Raw genomic sequence first — 22526 nt, 5'->3', positions numbered from 1 at the left:
GACATGATTCTTAGTTCAATGCCAAAAGCTGCTGAAAATGTAGGACTCCCGAACTCCAAACTCTTTTAGTGTCAAGTGTGTTTTATTGCAGAGGATTCAGCAATCGCAAACACCAGGCAAAAATGAAAGGGCTAAAGTCTAAACATGTCCATATTTGGCTAAAATGTCTAAAGAATATAAACACACAATGGAAGATAAGTTGTGATTTACGATGCGCCGAGAATGACCCCCAGATTCTGACCCTTCAGCACAATTTGATGCGCTGTGGGTTTTTTTTACAGACAGTAAGAAGGAAACTGATTTATTATTATGAGCTGTTTCATAGAATAAATATACTTTAATGACAATGAGACTTAAAATCTGAAGTCAGATGTAACCCTGTTGCGTTGCCTCTGCAGTGGCTGAGCTGTGTACTGAGCATGCTCCAAGGTCCCAGCTGTGGCACAGCACAAACAGAGCCCTCATTGTGTGCTGCTGGAACCCAACACAGCAGCAGGGCTCAGATTAAAGCCTGCTCTGCAGACGCAAATATAACCCGGGAGCCACTGCAAGGACACAACTGGAGCTCTAGTGATAGTAAAACTGGATACATCTGTGCATGTGGATGTATGCGATGCATCACTTTGAACCACAAGACGGATTCATTGAGGGGGAGCCCTTGGATTGAAGTAGTAATTATACAATGTATATTTTCCTTGCATCTGTAAACACCTTCAGTGGTTCTGCACTCGTTTGCTGACTTCTGCTCTCCCAAGAAGTTCATCACAACCACGACGCCTTGTTTTTAATCATACTGTACTTACTTTCCAGAAGAGTTTTCGGCATCTCTCAGCATAACACCTGCCCCCTGCTGGCTTTTTACATCGCAATGCTGACCACACAGCAGCGACGCGCCTCACGCAAAGTGCTGAGCGAGCACATCCACGTTGACGCCTTCACCGAGCTGAGTTACACACGCACGCCCGCCCGCGCGTCCTCATTAACCAAACGCATTCATGTCAGCTTTCCACTAGATGACGCTCTCGGGTTTTAAAGACATGCGGATGCAAATTGGATTGATGCGAGGGTCAAAACTTCACACATCACATTTTATTCTCGTAGGGAACACACATCAATTTAAGGGCAACGAGAAACTCACTTTAAAGACTCACTTTAGGAGCCACTTTGTATTTCAGTTGAGCAACAATAGTGTTTACATTTTGGAGACAAGTAATCAATAAATATATATATATATATTAGTGGATTTTCTCTTGTGTCAAACTTTCTTGGGCTGCCTTAATTCAATTCCCCGTTTAAAATATGTTAATATGTTTTTTAAATGTAGTTTATTCAGTTAAAAACATTTCATTTAATAAAAGTGCAAAGATTTTACGCTGTTTGCAAATCCAGCCGAGAGTCGCCGAACTTTGCCGAGAGGAGCCGAGCCCGCTCGTGCCGAACTCGGGTTGTGGCCTTGGAGAAGTTGTTTCCTCCGACCGGTCTTGGAGGGGTGGGCGGGGTTGTGCGCTTGTTTCGGGAGGCGGGGCGGCCCGGAGGGTCGGACGTTCTTCTTTTACTTGTTTTACTCTGTTCATAAAACAACAGCCAGGCTGGGTAACTTAGCAATCGGTCCGTGGGCACTTTGCTCCACAGTTCTGTCTGTAATTCATAGTAACAGCTAAAGAAGATATTTTTAGATTGTGCGCTAACTGGGCAAAAGAGAAAAAAAGCTACGCTGGTGAGTAAACTAGCTAATTGCGTTGATTGTAACGATGAAGATGTGCAATCTCCGCTGGGGGTGTTAACTCCTTTAAACTCAGACTGGAAATGGGGGGGGGCGGGCAGGTTGTTGAAATGGTGACAGTGGGACAAAAATGCTGGAGTTGGACAAAGTTAACACGCTAGAAGAAGTGGGACGGTGTAAATCTGCTGCTGTTTTCATGCCACCTGTTGCGCTGTGAACTAATGTCCACAAACGGCGTCCAGCTTTGTCGAACCGCTCACTCCTGCGAGTGGGTCCGCGAAGAAAGGGATCCGAACTCATGCCGTTATCTGGGATTTCCACATGAGTGCCATTCGCTCCTACCTGACCCTCCGGATTAGTGAATTTCCATTCATGTTACGTAACTTTACAATATTTCCCACCGTGTAAATAATCCTGCTTTTCAAACGAATTCTGCGTCCGCGTGCACGCTTGCAGAGCTGCTGTCTGCACGCACGGGCCTGGATGCAGCGACGCAGAAAACGAATTAGTTCGAGCGAGGAGATAAAAATCTGCTTTGTTGGAAGTTTGCAGAATCTGAACCTGTGCACAGATCAAAGCCGGGGCCTTGACCTCCATCCTGCGCCCTGTGCTGGCCTCTCCTGCACGGGGGGGGGGGGGGGGTCGGGGGTCACAGAGACTGCAGACTTTCCTCCTCTTCCTGTAAAACTACAGTTGGCTTATTGATGCCTTGTGGCATTAGAGTTGAGAGCAGTCCTCTCCAAACACTAATGATCCTGAAGCAGGCTAATCTGGACTCATTCAAGCATCAAAATCAATCACTGTTACTTATTGACCGGGCTAAGCCAAGTTCTGGTGAATTATTCCCATGTTTTAAGGAATTGCAGAAGTATTGTTTTAAAGGGGCACGACATCTGAGACGGCCTACAGCTTCAACCTTAATGGTGTTTCAGAAAAAACACGCCTTTTAAGCGCTGTAAAGTTTATATAGTGTAAGTATGAGCTCATGCTTGATAACATAGTTTCATATAAGGTTGGTAAGGTGACTCGGGTTGAATAAATACACACATGAAGGATTTTTGCTTTTACTCTTCTGAATGTATAGTGCTCACATGACCATCGTCATTCTCTATCGTATCATTTTCATTGTGTTTAGGAAGCTTTATCACTCCTGACGCTGAAAATAGGGCTGGTCACTACCGTGCACATATTCTGTCTATAGGTCTTCCTTTAAACGCTTTAATGCTAATGTGCTACAGCCTGGGTTTCCCTTTGTTGTCGGTCTTATCAACATGACCCATCCTGGCTGTCTTTGTGTTCGAACATCAGGGTAAAATGAGACATTATCAGGACAAACAGGAACCCGTTAAAAGCCCATTGTCCAGTGGGGAAAGGTTTGTCTTCACTGGCTTCCCAAACGTAAATGTGCACATTTGCAGCTTAGTTTAATGTCTGTACGCAGCTCCATATTTACAGTCGCTCCATCTCGTATATCATGCTGCCACCCAAGTATGTTATATGCACACATGCGATCAAACACTTGAAGCTGAACAGACTTAAATGCAGAAAAGAGCCGGGTCTCGTATTAATCTCATGTCAGGACGACGTTTGTTGATTTTGAAATCCATTTTTCTTACGCTGTTGAAACCTATAGTACGTGTCAGGAGCTGTAAACAGTTATTTCATCATGCCATCGTCACATACCTGTCAGGTCTGTCTGAGCTCTACCTGCTTATTATAAAGAGTGTCTTACCGGGACTTGTCATAGTATTTTAGACTCGAGGGTGTTTATTCTTCATTTGGGCTTCCTTAGCTGATGTGATATGTGGAGAGAAACTGAGCGGTGAATATTCCAAAATGATAAATGTAAGCAGAAGACATAATTAGTTGCCAGACTTTGGCAGGAGGGTGCTGCTGGAGTCTTGTTTATACTGCGTTATCCAGCATCTCATCTCTGACTAACACGACCTGTCTAAATGTTTGGTTGCAGAGGTGGGCCACCTGATCCAGGAGAGGGATTTATTTTCCTTCTACATTCCTGATGGAGTCCTACAGAGTGACTGGTATTCCTAATAATGGGGAACAGCGGGGTCACGCTCAGCTGGCCCGCGCCTCGAGGCCCAGCAGTAATGGAGCGGGCACATATGGGCTCAGCATTCGTGTCCAGGGCATCGGTGGGCATCCCTATGTAGTCCTCAATAACCAAGACAAGGGCTCACAATCCTATGTCGACCCAAACAGTAATGGATACATTGACGCCGATGGCTCTTTTATTGAGAATTATGAGGAGTATGACTTCGGGGGAGGGAAGGAAGCTGGCTCCAACAGTCCCTTCATGGAGTACAGATCTCAGAGTACGACGTACTACGGTGCTCCTCAGAATGGTGTCTCAGAATCACAGGGCAGAAAGTCTTCCACCCTTCTGAACTTTCAGAAGCATCCTGAGCTGCTGCAGCCTTACGACCCAGAAACCAACTCCCTCAACATTGACGGGTTCCACAGCCTGCCCCCAGCTGGCGCTGGGAACCAGCAGCAAAGTTCCTCCTCCAAATCTGCCGTAACCTCACCATCCCGTACCAAGTCCAGGAGTCTGGACCACAATAAGAATAACGAACCGCAGGAGAAAAGGCCACCGCAGAGTGACGCAGCCCTTCCCAAGAGGAAGTCAACGCCTGAGCCTTTACCTCCATCCCAGCCCGCTCAGCCTCCAAGCAGGACACATTTGCAACTGGCCGAACCGCAGTCCAAACCGAGTCTCATCAACCCTCAGCCCAGGCCGGGCTCTAAAGGTCAGCAGCGGCCTGTAACCCCGGCAACCGCTGCAGTCTGCCCCACGAGTGAGCAGAGTAAAACGTCGTGCCGATCCCCCAGTTCAATGAGCAGCACCAACTCCAGCCTGGAGCGCGCTCGCCGCGAGCCCGACGTCCTTCCTCTACGGAGGACTGACTCCAGTGGACCCGTGCTCCAGACTTCTTCCCGTTCGCGCCATTCTTCCTCCTCGTCCACGACTAAGAGTCCCCTCGATGGACAGATGGACACCCTGTATGCGGACACCATCAACCGCCACGAAAACCGCCGCTACATTCCCTTTGTCCCGGGTTCGGGGAGAGATATTGACACGGGCTCGATCCCCGGTGTCGACGAACTCATTGAGAAGTTTGATAGTAGCCACCAGCGTAGGGGCAGGGCGGGGCGCAGGAACCGGATCAACCCAGAGGACAGGAAGCGCTCCCACAGCGTGGACAGTGGCCTCGGCCTGAGAGATGGTTCCGGCTTCCTCGGCGGGTTTAACCGGCAGCGAGGCACATCGGTGGAGCACGTCCTGAGGCCCTCGCAGCTGCAGCTGCAGAAAACAGCTGGCAGTCAGGACTCGTGGCTCACGGTTGTGGACGGCAAGCCCAGGTCCAGGCCTTCCTCTCGCGCTACCAGTGCACCTGGTTCCCCTCAGAACACCACCTCAAAAGCGACGGGCTCCATTCAGCCCTCCTCAGAACCAGCCAAGAGTAAAGGAAGCGGAGGCAGCGGCTCCTCAGCTGGAGACGTTTTGACGGCATCACTGTCGACAACCCTGTCGAAGTCTTCCAGTACGGACAAAAAGGGCAGTTCTGAAGCTGATGTTCAGGTAAACAGCTGGATCCGTTCTGCAGCAGCATATTTACACACTCAAAACAAGATGTTTTTAACGTGGGTCTTCTTTGCCTCATTATTTCTGCCAGTTCAGGCTAAAGTGCCTCTTTTCAAAGTCTCTTGTTAATTTTCTTGCCATTTTCAGGTGACGCCTGATCTCTTGAAAGGTCAACAGGAGCTTTCACAACAAACACACGAGGAGACGGCCAAACAGATTCTGTTCAGCTACCTCAAAGATGGGTCAGTGATTTTCTCTTTTTTTTCCCACCTCTTTTTTTTGCAACTCTGCACAGCCCAAGTCCGACCCGTTACACCGTAACAGTCATGTATCAGGACAGGAGAGAATGTTCTGTGGGAACTCAAGGTTGATTCCAAGTTTGACTGTTTTGAGATAAAAAGTGAAAGAATGTGCTTTACTTACCCTCCCACCTAAGCCATGAGCGATCCAGCTGTCTGGAAGTCGTTTTCTTGCACAATCCCACCCCCCCACCCCCCCGGGAAAAGACGGGAAACACTTTCTGTTTGCCTCACTGATCAGACGCTAACTGATAGCCAGCGCAAGGTATGTTGTGTCAAAAGGTGAAGTGCAGCTCCAGTTCCAAAGCTAACTCTATTTAGGTGAATGCACACGTTGAACCTTCAGCCCGTCGTTGGATTTGCACATAAAAATCGAGCTGCCGTCAGTTGTCGCATTCGGCCACAGTTTTCATTGTATTGGAGGTTCTGACAGTCTTGTCTCGCTATGGACGGAGAACAGGAAACTGCCTGGGTGTGTCGGCAAACAGGTCCGCAGTCGTGGCCAAAGAAAAGGAAACACAGATGGAAGGAGTGAGGCTGAGATACATTCCCAAGACCCTAAAGACTAATATTCACTAGCAGGGGCGATAAAGCTTTAATGAAAGTCATGTGTCTATAGGAGGGCAGCTAGCTTGTTCTGAGTCAGCTGTATAGTCTCGATAGAGTGTATTAACGATCAAGCTGCTAAATGCAGAGTTTTTTCCACTTTTATTTAGGAATACATTCCAGCTGTGTTGCTTTACCGTCTCAGATATCCGGTGATGACTTCGGAAACACTCTGTTTTGAATAGTAAAGACAGAGCAGCCCCCTCACAGCTCCAGGAAAATGTGGGTTTAAAATGTTGAATTAAAACTCTGCCGTCCAGTCTGTTACTTTTTTATAGATTCAGCATATTTTCAAAGCCGAAAGAAAAAACCTGGCTGTGCAGTAGAGAAAGTCAGGGGTTATTAATGTCCTAACCCTAACCCTAAAGGCCACCTGACATGAAACAAACGGACCGATGGAACCTCTGATCAGTGTCGCCTAAATTAAAACATTTGCTCTTTGGTTTCAGTCATCAACCATAGGGTCCATACGTTACACTCCACAGCCTTCCCATTACATTCTGCCCTTATGTTTGACTTTTCAGTACTTGCCGCTTGTAAGATAAGTGCAAGGAAACTTTTGAGTTGACACATCAAAGCGCCGCCGTCCCTTCTGACCCCTTCTAATCTGGGAATTAATTTCCCCACTCCCAGAGCAGTCTGGATTTAATTCCTGAGTCCCCAAACGCTGCCCGTGTTAACATGACTGTTGCTGCCCGTCTGCAGGAGTAACGACAGCGATGAAACTACGAAGAGAAAGGTCAACCTCGTCTTTGAGAAGATACAGACTTTGAAGTCTCGGGCCACAGCAGGCTCCCAAAGTGACAACAAAGTAAGACGTCGTCTTTTTACGCAGTAAAACGGCAATAAAACGACTCGACTGTGAAATGCGTTACAAAGTAAATGTAATTTATATATCGGTGAATGTGAAGTGCATATCAAAGGGGTTCTTAAACGCCCGTTTCCTTCCCGTCAGGCTGTGGATTTTGCTGCTCAGGTCAAAACTCTGCAGGAGCGAAATGCTGAAATGGAGAAAAAAATGTCTGAACTGAAAATACAGATTCAGGTAATAACAGTTTTATTGCGCGTGTGTCTTGGGTCTGATACACAGGCTCTTCCTCAGGCTGTTAATGAGATGTTTGTTTTAGAAATGAACAGTCAGGGATTTTTAGGTGGTTGACATTTAGAGCTTCTGATTCCATCTACAGTCGCTTCGACACAAATGAGCAGCGACGAGGCCTCTCAATAGTTGTATTTAATTAAAAAAACCTGTCACGCCTTGACGTGTGGTTTTTCCAGTCATGTTATGGGCTTTTGAGTGTCATTTGCTTTACATTAACATGGAAAACTGGTTTTCAGTTTGTCGATGCAGCATATTCAGGATGCTTCGCTCACTCTCACTAAAATATGGTTGAAAAATGGTTGTCTTTTTTTACATTAGAGGAACGGGGCTGACAGGAAGACCGTCACAGGTTTGAAGACGCTTCAGGAGGAGCTGGAGCAGAGCACTCAGGAGTGCAAACGTCTGAGGGAAAAACTGGCCAAAACAGAGACGGAGCTCCAGAACACAGTTGAAGAGTAAGTGATGGATGATGGAGGAGATGATTTGAGTCAAAGACATTATAATGATGCTAAATGTTGTGATGCTAGTATGACCAAATACTAAAGACTATATGCTGCTTTCTTTGTGACCCATCCCTCTATTAAAAGTATCCCCTAATAATAATGCTTATTCTGGACCACAAGAGCCCTCTGCATATATATGATGCTATTCATCACAAGTGGAATCTTTGCTATATGTATTTATTGCTACTGTTGGGATGGCAATTAGTTATCTTGTATGCTCTGCGGAGCGTGGTTAGTCTATTTATAAGACATTGGCTCATATACTAGCTAAAGAAATGTAAAAACCTTGAGTTTGAACAGTAGAAGCAGGAGTGTTGTGGCTCCTCTGTTTATTCACGTTATCAGGTGGAATAAATAATGAGTGTATGAAAAGCTCGTAGCTGTTAGCACGTCTCTTCCATTCTGCACATCGAGAAGTTGCTGCACGTTGAAGCCAGCTTTTAGGCCAGACTGGGACAGCTTGGTCAGGTATTTTAGGCAGTCTGAAAACACGCAGTCTTGACACGAGACACCCAGAACGTTGGGCAAACACACAGAGCGCGATACGCTGGACAAAGGACAGCAGTGGCGGTGCATTCAGGCGATACGCTGGGCTTGAGAAAAGATACATGTTGGCACAAGGAATTGAGGATTTTGTGTGCACAGCTGCATACAGATGTAGCCATCGGTCAGATTACAGCTACAGCTTTATTTATTTTTACCTCAAGGAGGTTATGCAATAACCTACCTGTCTAATGTAAAGTAAAGTAACTCAGAAAGTTCTGAATGGGTTTTAGTGACATTTTGGACAGATGTTAGTGAAGCCAGAAGTAAAGTGAAAAAGGCAAATGTCCAGTTGTGGTGTAGGAGCGGCTGTTTACGTCCCACATTCCTTCCTTAGAGCAGGCATCAGATGTTCTCTTCCAGTCTGCGTAGTTGTGATGAGACTTATGAGGTGTCTGGCATCACCTATCACCCCCTCCTCCTCCTCTGTGTGGTCATGTAAGGGTAGATTATTCTTTGCCATCTGTCAGGTCTCCATTTCGACCTCTGACCTCTTGCTGGTCCTCATATTCTGACCTGTGCAGGTGTTGCATCTGTGTGTGAATTAATCCGCAGGTGTGCTGGAGTCTCATGGGGAATATGTATAGCATCGGCGCCGCCTTATGACACGTTGTGGTTTGTCAGGCTCTTTCAGGTGAAGATTGAAAGGGAGCAGTACCAGACGGAGATCAGAGACCTGCAGGACCAGCTGTCAGAGATGCACGACGAACTCGACACGGCCAAGAAATCAGTGTCTGATGGAGAGAAGACCACCATGATGGCGGTAACGCGCTCTTCGCTCTTCGCTTTTAAAGGCAGGATGCTGTTGCTGGTTACTAGCGGTCAGTTTTCAACAGGACGTGATGCATTTGAAGCTGGAGCTGCAGGAGATTCTCCTGGCCAAGGAGGAGCAGGAAGATGTGCTGAAGAGGCGGGAGAGGGAGCTCACAGCCCTGAAAGGAGCCCTGAAGGAGGAGGTCGCCGCTCACGACCACGAGGTTGACAAGATGAAGGAGCAGTACGAGAAGGAAATGAGCCGGCTGCAGATGTCTTTGGAGGAGGCCAAGCAGGTAGTCGACCTCCTTTGTGTTCTCCCTCTGCTCGCCTCCAGTTTGGGTTCCCTCCTCCTCGTTTCCTCCGCGTTCACCCTCCCCCCCGTCCAGAAACACACCCTGTGACAGGAGTGCAGAGATAAGCCCCACATCAAGGCAGCTCCAGCTCTGCGTGTGTGTGTTTTGCTTTGTGAGTTGCAACATATGTTCTTCATCAGATGTTTGAAGTGCTGCTTTGAAGTTCACAGCTTCATCACTAGTTTTGCGTCCGCAGCGTTGATCATTATTATTATTATTATTACAATAGCGATATTACATTAATAAGCCAGCGCTCATCATAACCATTACTGTTCAGGTGGCAGTTAACTTATAATATTAAGTTAAATAATATTTACAGGTCCCCATTGACAGACAGACGTTAGAGTTTAATGCTCTGGAGGAAAGTGGATGTCACATGTTCAATATGCATTTTAATGGTTTGGAACTGCACTGCATGACTAGAAAGGCTTCTTAAAATAATAATATAATATATTATATAATATTCTTAAAATAGCTTGGATTAGCAAATCATGCTCAAATATGGCAGAGTCAGGCTGGCTGTTGTTTAAACTTGTCATCCCCACACTGTTGAAGACCGCAGGTAGAGTTGGAATCTTACTTGCAAAGGCTTATTTTAATGTTCTTCCTCATACATGGATGAGGTTAAAAAGGATCGAGGGAGACGTGAACTTCTGAGCTCACGCGCCCGAGCTCTGTTAACAGTTGCTGCAATGAAAACAAAAGACGATTTAGCACAAAAACACGGCACGTCATCAGTTCTCATGGGAAGGTTTACGTGCCAGTCAAGCGTGCTGGTGGTTTTCTTATCTCAGTTGTCTCTCAGGGAGGAGGATGTTACTGGAACACCCATGTTTAAACAGCGAATTTAGTCACTTGTGTATCAAAATGATGCCTCCTGGCACGGCCGTGTGCTGGTTTATCTGTATGGAATGTGTGAAATTCTGATTCCTGTATATCTTTTAGGTTGGTTATTGTAAAAAGAATCTCCACGATGTTTCTTTAAACGTGTCACACGTTGGTTGGTTTCCTAATTTTTTAAACCTGTGAGTGTGAGTGAAGCTGAAATGTGAGCCGCAGGAGCTCCGCGCTGGAAGGACTGATGACACATTGTTTTTAGTGGGTCACTGTGTGGCTCATGTGTGTCCTGTTTATCTGAAAGAGTGGAAGTCGTCCCTTTTCCTTGGCTTCCTGCAGGAGCGGTGGGGGTCCGCAGCAGTGCCCTCCTGCAGAGCTCTGTGAGAACATTTCCTTTTGTCCGACAGCAGTTTTCTTCCAACACGCATTGTGTCACCGTGGGTTTTACCCTCATGACTTTATAAACACTCCACGAGATGAAACCATTGTTTTCCCCCACTTGTCGGGTATAAAAGAACATTTGCTGGAGCCCTTCGTTTGTCACCTTGATCAATTGTGTGTCCCTGGGACGCGAGGCCGTGCCGCTCAACTTCTTTAAATATTTACATTTGCTCTCATTGTCATTTAAATCATTCTGGAGATTGTGTGAGGGCATAAGTGTTCATAATTGATAATAAATACAGTGCTATTAAAGACAATTACGTAATTATAACTGTGTAATCTTCCATGAGTGCTGTTCTTTAAAAGTGTGGGCTGTACTGTAACATGGGGATAATCGGACATTTAAAGGGGTGGTGCCTGTTCCCTCTTGTAGAGACACTGGAACTTTGCAATGTTTAAATTTTTCTGGCTGCCCCCCACTCTAACCAAAGGGCACCCTCCCCCCGTGAGTGGCCCTCGTGTGGTCCCCGCAGAAAAGAATGCTGGAAACTGGAGCACTAAATTGGTCTGTATACTAGTTAATTGCAGTGGCCAGCCATCACTAATCTAATGAATTGCCGTTCCTGAGTTGCATCATGCCCCCCCTTCTCTCTGCACCCTAGAAGAGTGGGGGTAATTGTGGACCTCAGTTGATAATGAATGATGAGCTTGTTTCACACAATAATAGCAACGGGGGTTGGGACGTGCTGAATAAGTGGGTCAGTATGCTGAAGGAAGAGGGGTGCATGTTTGACCCCCTGAAAGACCGGAGGGGGGGGGGGCTGGCCTCCGATTTTAAGCTGCATTGTGTTTTCTGTAGGTTGAAATGTGTGGAATTTCACAACATATCGCAATATCGGACTTGGCTTCTTTAGAAGAGATGAGTTCCGTTAAATATTACCTCTTCCATCTCTTTGTGTCAGCTTATATTGGTATGCAAAGCATGCGGGAGGGGCGGGAGGTTTTCCCTGGAATGTCAAGGGTCACCGTTGAGAATGTGCTCCCTGCAGACCTGGTTTTTCCGTCCGTTTCAGCTCCGTTACAGTACCTGCTGCAACTGGCGGGAGATGCTATTAATTTCTGCTTCGCTGGCTTCTTCACGTGCATCTCTGTCTGGGCATTAGATGATTTAATACGTCTCGGCCTTCTTCTTCTAACCGTAAGAACAGTCTGTGCTTATCGCACAGCTTCCAGCTCATCTACAACCCTGAGCCACGCTGTGTACACTATCTCATCTGTAGCCTCAAACCCAAATGCTGTATTTGCTCATTTTCCCACTTCCATGCGCCACCCCGGGATCTGTCACTCAGCTCCAGTAAAAGCAGTTCATTTTCCAGCCTGTTTCATCCCCAGCTGCATCTCTGCTGGCCCACAACTAATCTGCCCGAGTAGAAACGTCAAACTCGCACAGCCTTGAGTGGAATCCCCCCCCCCCTCAGGTTTTTTCCTCCATTTTTGAAGGAGAGATTCCTAGTCTGTCCGTTTGATGATAGCAATACATTACCAATCATGGTGTGAAGAGCTGTTGCTGGGTAGAGACATATTGTAGCCTGCGAGGGAGAGAAGGATGAGGGAATACTGGGAATACTGGGTTTGCGGGGGTCCACTCGGGGTTACAGCCGTTAATTCCTTTTGTGATTTAGAATTCTGCAGGTTATTCTCAAGATCGAGTGAGGACCAGCCTTGATTTAGAAGGTTATCTTGTAGAGGGAAACGGTGTCACTTTAACTCCTGTTATTTCAGAGCTCTCCTGTAATCTTACAGTTTGGCTGCGAGGGACAGAGGCTCTTTAAAAACAACAGGGAGATTTTGTTCCCTGGCTTGGACCCGGTTTGATTGCGGTCCTCCTCTGACCAACGAGCTGCCAGCACATTTTAATTTCGGTGCCTCTGCTCAGGTTTTCCTTCCTCATTAGGCCCTGTTCTGGCGGCCTCCTTCATGAACAGTGCTCTAGTATGTTTAACAACCTTTGGATTCAGTCTTTTCAATGAGAAAACAAATAAATGTGGACCGAATGTTTTCCAACTTCGTTGTGACGCTGGTGTGTGAAAGTTTTAAAGTTGCTTTGCGAGTGTCCCAGTTAGGATTGTCACTGGAGTCTTGTGGGGGTGGAGAGACGCAGAGTTGTTACATTTCAGCCCGTTCTACCCGCTACTGTATGCAGATGGAGGCTCGATGAACAGGGAGCTGGGGAATTTAACACAACAAAGAGGAAGTGACTGAATGGCTCTTAAGTGTGGAAGACAGCAGGGAAAACAGGAAGTCAGCCCCCCCACGGTCGCCTGGCATCACCTTCTTTTTTTGGACCCTTAGTTTCCATGTGATGGTAAATAACCAGGGTTTACCTGCAGCACACGACCTGGAACGCGGCTGAAAATGAGTTAATGAGCAACTTGAAACAAATAGGCTGAGTACACATGAGTCAGTCTTTGGTTGAGTTTGGTCTGAGAGGACGGAGACATTTACGTAATTAATCCCACCGGTTTTTAATGCGACACTTACAATAATACCATGAAACAAACTGTTTGTTAATGTCTGAATGAAATGACATTTTAAAATGAAATGATTTTTTTTTTTTCTTTTGGAATCCTGCAGACATTATGAGGTTTGCTTTAACTTTTGAGATGAATGATTAACTTTTTCAAGCAAAGACTAAGAAAAAGTCATCAGGTTTGTGAAGCCATTAAATATTATTGATGCTGCTGTTATTGAATACTTGTGTTTATCTTATTAATTTATTGGGAAAAAAAGGGTCTTTCCTCCTGAGCATAGGCTTAGGGTGAGTCTAATGTCTTCCTCTGTGCAGTCATGTTTCTATCTGGTGGGATGGAGCCAGGGTGGGAAGTGGGGCGGACAGAGAGGGTTCTGGACTGAACTCTGAACTCTTTGTGTATATGTCAAAAGAAGGAGCCCTGTCACAGCCCTGTCACAGTCTTTCTATTACTCCTGTGATGACAGCCGGGTTCAGCTCACATCCCATCCAACCTTTCTCCACTTCCTGAGCTTCCTCTCTGCCTCAGTTCTGTGGAAATGGAGACGTGTTCTGTTCTGGAATCTGCTGTTGCTCTGCACAGTCCTACCGAACCTCCATTGTTATGTCGGTTACCGTGGAGAAGCGATGCTCGGTCCTTGAGTTCTGCACAGAGCTTCTCGCTGCTGTGACTCAAGCAGACGAGCAGGTGAGGCAGACATGAGGGTGGCGCTTCGGTGACAGCAGGTGGAACTGGTCTGACTGGCCTGGCACCAGCTGCACGCTGACATGCCGTTCCATCACAGGAGGTGCCCATATTCACGCACAGGCGAAACAAAACAAACTGACCAGGAGTGGCCCTTCTCTTAGTCACAGTGGGCGTATTGGAGTGACGACAGGCAGATTAAAGATGGCCAGAGATGACCTGGGTTTGGATTTCATTGTTTGTAATGAAGGAATTCTCTCCGAATGAAAATCAAGTTCAGGCCTCGACTCAAACCAGCACCAGTGCCAGTGATTAAAGCCATAGAATTTGTGCATTTTACACATTTTACACACTTGCTTTGATGTTAAGGAGCGCTGTGTTCCTTTGGCACGTCACCAAACGGGTCATTTTGCGACACCACCTGACTTCAGCGCTCGTGTCATCGGTTCCCCGGTAAAACCACAAGGCTTCATTTTGCAGCGCTGTCGTCACGTGACCACAGGTGTGCTGAAACATTCCTCGGAGCGCTAAACAGGAAATCACAAAACCGGCTCATTAACATTCCAAGCAGGAATTTGTGTCTTTCACTTGGACGGTGCCACAGCTGAAACCTGTCGGCGTGCCGCCTGACTCATTGAGCCTCGCACAGCGCTCCACCTCCAACTGTCACAGCCGGAGCGACACGCTGTCCTTCCTCAATTTACTGGTGGGAACGACCTCCGACCCTACAGGCGTCTACCGGGCAGGAAAATGGAGTAACATGGATTAAAGCAGCGCTCAGTCAGCAAAAGCTAACGAATACTCAGATTTTATTAGCATCAATAATGGTTTATTATGAATTGTGACAGATAAGCTGGATAACACTATTATAATGTCTCCATGGCAACAAAGCACTGGTCACAAAACTAAGCCCAATAAAAGAGGTTTTTGTTTCCATTGATAATTGGGATTTAAGTATTCCACTGAGCATTTTGTTCCACTCTCTGTTTAGTGTCTCAGAGTCTTGCCTCTTTTATACCGAAGCCTCGTGTCCCGTTCTGATCTGCAGAGCAGCGCGGCAGTGATCCGCCAGAAGGCTGAAGTGGAGGCAGCCAAGGGTGCAGTGGAGGGCCAGGCAGGAAGGTTGTCCTTGGAGACCGAGCGTCTGCGCAGGAGGGCCCAAGAGCTGGAAAATGAAGTGGCCAAACTCAACCGCATCATCGACGAGGCCAAGCTTCAGGAGAGCCGGCTGGGAGACCGAGTTGGTCGCCTGGAGGTGCAGAGTCAAGAAAAAACTGGCGTTGATTGTTTATTATATGGTTTTAAGCCTCGAGTTTCATTCACCAGAAAGAGAAAAGGCAACTGGAAGAATCGTTGGCTGAAATTAGGGAGCAGGAAGAGGAGATGTCGCGTGCCAATCGGGCGTTGACCATTCGTTTGGAGGACGTGCAGGTAAGATGGACAAGAGCTGCGTGTGGGAGGGATGTGGAGCCCCCCCCACATTGATCCCCTTAATGCCGTGCTCACTCTGCAGAGAAACCTGAACAGACTGACCCTCACACACAATGAGCTGGAGGAGATGTTACAAGAGGAGAGAAGTCAAAAGGAGCAGTTCAAGAACATGAAGAACAACATAGAGGAAGAGAGGAGGTTACTGGACCGCACCGTGGAGAAGCTCCAGAGGGAGGTGAGCGCATTCAACTGTGGAGCGCATTAGCATTTACCCTGACAAATCCTCATCAAATCCTCCTCCTTTCTTGGGCCGAGCGCGGAGTTCAGTCTCTTAATGCACACGGGCACAGTTTCAGTCACAAAGAGAATGTTCTTTAGGCACTTTTGAAACTGGAGAGAGGATTTTAAAAAGCTTCATTTAGTCCTGCGCATTGATTTAACATCATAACTGGTGTTTGGTGTCTGTATCTTATCGCCGCCTGCAGATGAACGATATCGTAGATGCGTCCCAGTCATCCACCCTGGAGCTGCAGGAGCAGATCGACCTTTATAAGGAGAAGAACCGTCGGGAGCTGACGGAGCTGCAGAAGCTTCTCAAGGAGCGAGGACTGGAGCTGGAGAAGCACCTGCTGACGTCGAAAACCCTGCAGGAAGAGGTACCGAGGTCTCCGAGATGCCCTGTTTAGTGCGACCACTGCATGTTTGAACGCTGAGTCTGATGTGAGAGGGGTCAGATCCACACCGTCATTAGTCACCCCAGGCCTCCCGTGCACGCCGCAGACGATGAGCTTTTGTTCTGACTCAACCAGTTTAACTGCCTCCCTTCACCATCCTCTGCTTTATCAGAAATGTCATCAGTTTGGTATTTACTGTTCCCCACAGGCCTCACTGATCAAAACAGTGCCAAAATAAAGCGTCCGAGCCGAGCAGAAGCTAAACATCTCTCTTCTTTATTCAAATAAATGGTGGAGGAACAATGGAAATGGTGACGTTATTGTTCCTTGTGGTGTGTAAATAATACTTTAATGGGAAAACCTTTGACTCTTTCACTCACAATTATAATCAGTTCTTCAGTGACACTGTTGTATGTGAAGGATTCTACTCACACCTGCAGCGTTGCCTTCAGTGTTTATTTTACCATCGCTGCTGCCACCATTACCGAGGTGGAGGTTGTGATATAGGAGTTTAGTCTGAAGTGAGTTTGAGTCGTGTCTTGTTTAAGGTCACCCCCACCCTTACCCGCATGCAGCTGGCGCACAGGAAAAGGAGGATGCGAAGGTTGTGATATCATTGTTGTGAAAGCTGTGCTGGCTGGAATCACATCCTCCTCCTGGACCTGTCCCGGGAAACCGATTGCTGGGCCGACTGAGTCCACTTTTCCAGCTGTTTTCAAAGACCAGCTCGGTCTCCACCCATCTAATGAAAAACCCCAAAGCAAAACAAAGCAGGTCTGTCAGGCCTCTCCCCTGGTCCATTCGTAGATCTTCAGAACCTTTGATTCACGACTGCCTTGTTGCACCTTCTAGCCACTCTCAGCTCTAATGTTTCAATGAGGCCTTAGATGAGTATTTACACAATGAAATGTACAACAGTTCTGCTCTAATGGTTAAATATGTTCCGGGTCAAAAATAAAGGCACGTGATTAATTTTCCTTGTCTGAACATTAAGCAGCGGGGACTAAATTCCAGCTGTGGGGGGAACTCTGAGGGTGCTGGAATCATTAGTCACTGGAAGCAAACGTGCCATCATTTATCTACACAGCAGATCAGATGCTGGTCACTGTTCCAGCTGTAATGATCCTTCGGTGATATTGTAGGTGATGGATTGCAACGAGCAGAAGGTTCATTTAACAGATTTTATACCTAAATTTATTGCTAAGTTGCCCCAAATGGCTCCGATGGGGTCCGAGTTCAGGAGACACCATGGCGCTGGTAAGGAGCCTCTTAGTTTTTCATGCGTGACAGAGCGTTGCTGTGTTTTGTTGCAGTTGTCTCAGCGGGAGGAAGAACTGCAGCGGTGTCAGAGGGAGCGCGACGAGGCCACGCTCAGGGAGAAGGCGCTGGAGAAGAAGCTCCAAGATCTGGAGGGCGAGGCCGAGACAAAGGCCAACGCTAAAGAAGACAGAGCTCGCCAAGTCAAACTCATGGAGGTAACTCGTGACGTCGCACTGAGACACCGATGCAGGGGGCAACCTCGACTGAATGACCGAACACGCGGTTTTTACAGGACAGGATCACACAGTTGGAGCTGAACCTGGAAGAGGAGCGTCAGAGCGGAGACCATCTGATGGACAGGATAGACCGGGGAAGAGAGCAGGTACGGCCGGCTCAGTCAGCACGCGGTCATTACGGGCTCACCTGTGTCAGCTAGCTGCTCCGTAATGTTCACACAGACGTGTCTCTGTTCCATCTGTAAACGATACTCTGCCCTCCTGCTGCTTTGTCTTCCACGTCTAACGTCATGACCACAGTCACTAATCTCTGACAGAACCCCGCCGTCCATCAATCTGATCGAAAATGCCTAAATGCACCTGTTGCGGGGGTCACGCGTCTCTCTGCTCTTTGGAGCTTTACATCAATACTCATCATGTTATTTTTTCAGTGCTGGATTAAACGATCGGGTCGGTGCTTTGCAAGACGAGCTTGCATAACTGTTCAAGTTGGCCGCCCGCCTGTGGTCCGAGTGTGTGTGTGTGTGTGTGTGTGTGTGTGTGTGTGTGTGTGTCCAAATTTCAGCCGCATTAGACCCATCTAACGCGCTGCCTGAGCCAGAAGAGGCGCGCTGCCAAATGTCTCCAGTGTTCTGGTTGCAGAGTTCACTTTAAAATTACCTTCAGTAACTTTATCTAACAAATCCAGATCCTCGGGTTTTCAGAAGTGAGCGAGCTGCTAACGGAGGCTCTGACAGACGTCCTTTTAGGAATGGTTTCTAAACGGGGAGGTGTCCGGTTGGTTGTTAAAATAATGCTTTTTCGCACGCTGGCTGATTTGATGCTAAAATCTTAATGTAGGGACTCCAGAAACGAGGGGAATATTGCAGCGTGTGGGACGGTCCCGCTGTTATAATTGAAATTTGTCACTTCTGAAGGAAGGTTTGCAGACTAAATGACATGAGTTCAGCTGTCAAAGCAACACTCCAGCTTCATTCATCCGGAGTAAGCCGACACACACGCACACACACGCACACACACACCAAAACGCGTGTGCTGGTGCGCACTCTGATGTCTGCGGGGAGGAGGGGGTGGTGCACAGCCACGGGGTGGTGGGGTTGCAGCAGAGGCAGCGGGAAGAACACCTGCGTCTCTCCTGGCACCAGGTGCTCGGCTCCTGTCTAAATGAGAGTAATCTCCCCTCTCCTCTCCCGCCGTCTTTCACAAAGCAGATTAGTTTCGCTGTATGTTCCAGTCCGCTGATTCAGCTCCCTCAAGCACTGTGCTGGGCGCACCAGTTATAGGGGCCATCGTTCATCAGAGCAGCCCACTGTCACCCACTAATTGGCATAAAATATCACCGTTTCGAAGCCCCCTTCACAAAGAGAACCGTCACCATAGTATCGATTAGTTCTCATGGCTTCTTCTGAACCAGAGCTGCAGTCATGTTCGTACAGTCTGACTCTGTACGAGTGGATATGTGATGACACAATATTACCCCTCAGTGTTTTTAAAGGTTAAAACGATTAGAACTTTCTTCTTATAGGGTGTCGGGTAATCTGAAACCGCCGCTGATCATTTCTTGCAGATATATTACCTGTTAATCCTAAACCATAGTAGATGTTTTGGGAGTATTTGATATCGCGATGCTGAACTAAGTGGATGCCTACTTAACAGTGTTGTCAGGTTTCACAGCTAAAACCGCAGGTGAGATTTTCTTCTGAAAGCACACACCTGTATTCTCTCTATGGAAACTATCAATTTCCTTTTCTTGGTTACAAAGGTTATATGAAAGTCTTGACAAACAAAATGGAATGCAACCGAGCTAGAAAACTCATCTTGCAAATGAAGCGAGGCCCTTTGAGGAGTCATTTTTCCGCGCCGCGTCTGTTTTTGGTTTCTGTTCACGAGCGAGACGCGGCGTCTGCTAACAACTGTCCTCCGACTGTGAGACTGTAGCGATGACGGTGTCTGGACTCGGCTTGACAGGTGGAGCAGATGAGGAATGAACTCCTGCAGGAGAGGGCTAGCAGACAGGACCTGGAGTGTGACAAGATTGCTCTGGAGAGACAGGTACACACTCTCCTGTCCGGGGGAGGGGGGGGAGGGGCGGTACACACAGTAATACACCAGAGTCACGACGAAGCATCGGCCGACTCATTTCATCCACATCTTGTCTTCATCTTCATTTGAATTTGTCCTTTCTGTCACCAGTTTCCAAGCGATGTTTTTAAAGACATGGCTTTATTAAATGGGGAAAATGATGCGGTAACTTCTCTGTCCGTGACCTCTGCAGAACAAAGACCTGAAGGGCAGATTGTCTCACCTCGAGGGCTCCCAGAAGTCCAACAAGGAGAACCTGGTAGCCCAGCTGGAGGGCCGAATACAGGAGCTGGAGGAGAGGCTAGAGGGGGAGGAAAGGTGAGGCAACGACCCCAGGTGGGAAGTAAAGATGAGGTGCATTGTGGGTAAGATGTTGAGATCAAAGGGGAAATGTGGAGGTTGGGTGAAAAGGTTTTTGAGGCTGGAGCAGACGGCCTGGAAGTGACAACTGGACTTAAGATGAACGCTTGGCTCCAGAATGATCAGCTTCATCGGTTAAACAGTTGCCGTCTGTATAGAAACATATAGGACATACCCCTCAGTATTAAAATATATCTAAAATATGCACAGTCTTCTCATAAATCTAAAGACAAAGCTGCTATTGATGACGCTGCTGATGAAGGCATGTCACTCTGCACGTTAAAGGGAACGCGCCAACCTGCAGCTGGCTAACCGAAGACTGGAGAGGAAGGTGAAGGAGATGGTGATGCAGGGTGAAGAAGAACATAACTCCTTGCTGGATCAGAAGGATCAGGTATAAGAGCAAACGTTCACTCTCAGTTTGCTGCTCGGGAACTTGAACTCAAGGATGTCTTTCTTGGCCTTTGACCTTTTGTAACCCTCGTTGTTGGTTGTCCATGAAGCTGAACCTGCGCCTGAAGGCCTTGAAGCGGCAGATGGACGAGGCAGAAGAGGAGATCGACCGGCTGGAGCACGCCAAGAAGAAGCTGCAGAGGGAACTGGACGAGCAACAGGAGGCGAACGAGCAGCTGCAGAACCAGCTCAAAGCTCTGAGGTGAGTGACCGAAACGAGGGGAGGAAGACGGCCAGAAGTCTCCGCGTCCCGGCTCTGACGCCGTTTCTGTGTGGCCCAGACGCAAGAGCAGCTCCGCCCCGCTGCTGAACACCCTGCATGACGACGACGACGACGACGACGACATCAGCACCGACGGGGAGACGTATTTCAGCTCATCGTCGGCCTGCAAGCGCTCGTCCAGCCAGGAGAACCTGCTCTCCACCTTCACCTTGTGAGGGGAGGAGACGTCCGCTGCTCTCCACGACGACGCGTCCGTCGCTTCATGCAGTATTAATACTCTCAAGCTCTAAGTGATCACCAACCTACAGTTTGTGTATATTGTTTATTGGGATAAATCTACGTTCCTATTTTTAGTCTCCAGGTTTTCTCCTCGGTGGGTTTTCCTCATTAGCAAATTGATCATTATTTTTCCATTATTACACCCAGAAGAAATCCCTCTTTGATGCACTGTAAAACAACATGTCCGCTGCCTGTCATCAACAACCTATTAACCTGTAGCTTTTATGGCTTTTACACAGTAAATGTTTTATTTAGTGAAATTTTAATCAAATCAAATATATGAAGCTTTTTCTCCAAACATTCACATCCAACTATATGAAGTGATCAGTGTGAGAATGTTTCTTTATATTTATTCATTGTTGGACGTGCAGACTGAGGGCTTTTAATGGACCAGCGTTGGACGTTGTACACAACATTTTTATACACTTTTATATGACTTGATGTTTTATTTTTTCTATTTTGCCACCCATTAGAAGCGTCACAGTATTGCTTATGTATCACCTGGAAAAGGCTGTTTCATGCATTCTGCAACATGTCCCAATACCTCTGATGTCTCTTTGATCTGTGAGCGCTTTGATTCAAACGGTTGATCTTTTATTTCCCCGGTGAAGGGCGCCGTTTTCTTTCGGAAGCCTTAAAATGTCCGACTGGCACGCGAGGCTGATTCCCCTGAAGCAAGTGAGAACTCCTCATGGGTTGAGCAGACACTTGATGTTTTGATTTACACTGTGATGTTTTGCACTGTAGAATTGGCCCAAACTCGCCGTCTGTGGAGGAACAGAGACCTGAGGAACACGTCAATACCTCCTCGTTCACGTTTATCGTAAATCCTGCTGAGACTAAATAATAAAGCAATTTCACTTACTCTCCTCTTTTTTTGTGTCCATAAGCTCATTTCAGGTGACATAAAATTACTATTATTTCATTCATAAGCCTCCAAACTGCTGTACGATACAAAACATCCAGTTTCATCGCATTTGAACGTCTAATATTCACTTTGTGGGCTATAAAATAGACCATTTGGTTTTAATTTGAATAAAGGAGCAGCTTCGGTATGTGGAGAAGTGAAAAGTCTCCGACTCGGTATTAAATGACGTCTGTGTGGGGTCAGCACAGCTGTGTCAACAGCTGCTCTTTATCTTTAATTTCACGCTCAGCAGTTCAGTATTTTCCTTCTGGATCAAATGAAGCACATGAATTCTGCGTTTGGACCTTATAACCTTTCGGTGCACAGCTCTGACCTCCTCGGCCTCTGGGGTCAGAACACAAACAAATAAGGTCTCGTTCCAGCTGCAAAACATCTGTTTCTGTATGTTTTTGCTTGAAATTGTTTATTGATGAAAAATGTCCCAATAATGCAACTCAAATCGCCTGTTGAATCGCCTGTTGAGGGGCGCCCTCACACTGGCTGAAGGGCTTTTGTTGACAGGGCGCGACCTTCGTTTCTTACTTTTCTGTGTGGAACAAACGCGTCAACCTTTGGAGTGGCACAGCTTTATCTTTCCCATTCTCCTACAAACCCTGCAGCGAACTAACCGGGGCTGCTTAAGAGGGAACGGTTGTGTATGCTTAACAAGGTGATCATTCTTTGGATTCCTTTATGCGC

At 47.2% G+C, this 22526-nt stretch overlaps 1 protein-coding gene across 2 annotated transcripts; it reads left to right on the top strand.

Moving 5' to 3' along the window:
* The first annotated feature begins 1537 nt into the window (after positions 1 to 1537).
* Positions 1538 to 21784, top strand: cgnl1 (cingulin-like 1). Of its 2 annotated transcripts, XM_011610303.2 has the most exons (19): positions 1538 to 1717; positions 3693 to 5324; positions 5475 to 5569; positions 6938 to 7043; positions 7188 to 7277; positions 7653 to 7789; positions 9005 to 9143; positions 9217 to 9429; positions 14971 to 15177; positions 15249 to 15353; positions 15436 to 15588; positions 15839 to 16009; positions 17341 to 17502; positions 17580 to 17669; positions 19492 to 19575; positions 19799 to 19923; positions 20251 to 20359; positions 20469 to 20620; positions 20700 to 21784. In XM_011610303.2, the coding sequence occupies exons 2-19, from the start codon at positions 3744 to 3746 to the stop codon at positions 20854 to 20856; spliced, it is 3876 nt and encodes a 1291-aa protein (XP_011608605.2). In that variant the 5' UTR covers positions 1538 to 1717; positions 3693 to 3743; the 3' UTR covers positions 20857 to 21784. The 2 variants fall into 2 exon arrangements, with proteins under 2 accessions (XP_011608605.2, XP_029701737.1); XM_029845877.1 differs by lacking the exon at positions 19492 to 19575.
* The last annotated feature ends 742 nt before the right edge of the window (positions 21785 to 22526 follow it).

This window comes from Takifugu rubripes, chromosome 13 (assembly GCF_901000725.2).
Source record: "Takifugu rubripes chromosome 13, fTakRub1.2, whole genome shotgun sequence".
In the NCBI taxonomy this organism is placed as follows: domain Eukaryota; kingdom Metazoa; phylum Chordata; class Actinopteri; order Tetraodontiformes; family Tetraodontidae; genus Takifugu; species Takifugu rubripes.
The sequence above is the reverse complement of the archived record's forward strand: the minus strand, read 5'-3'. Positions and strand labels throughout refer to the sequence as shown.

Bases quoted from the DNA above. Each gene is read 5' to 3' on its own strand.
- cgnl1 (XM_011610303.2), top strand. From the start codon at position 3,744: ATGGAGTCCTACAGAGTGACTGGTATTCCTAATAATGGGGAACAGCGG. The intron at 15,178-15,248 runs GTGCAGAGTCAA...TTCATTCACCAG, and splicing joins ACCGAGTTGGTCGCCTGGAG to AAAGAGAAAAGGCAACTGGA. The intron at 17,670-19,491 runs GTACGGCCGGCT...TCGGCTTGACAG, and splicing joins TAGACCGGGGAAGAGAGCAG to GTGGAGCAGATGAGGAATGA.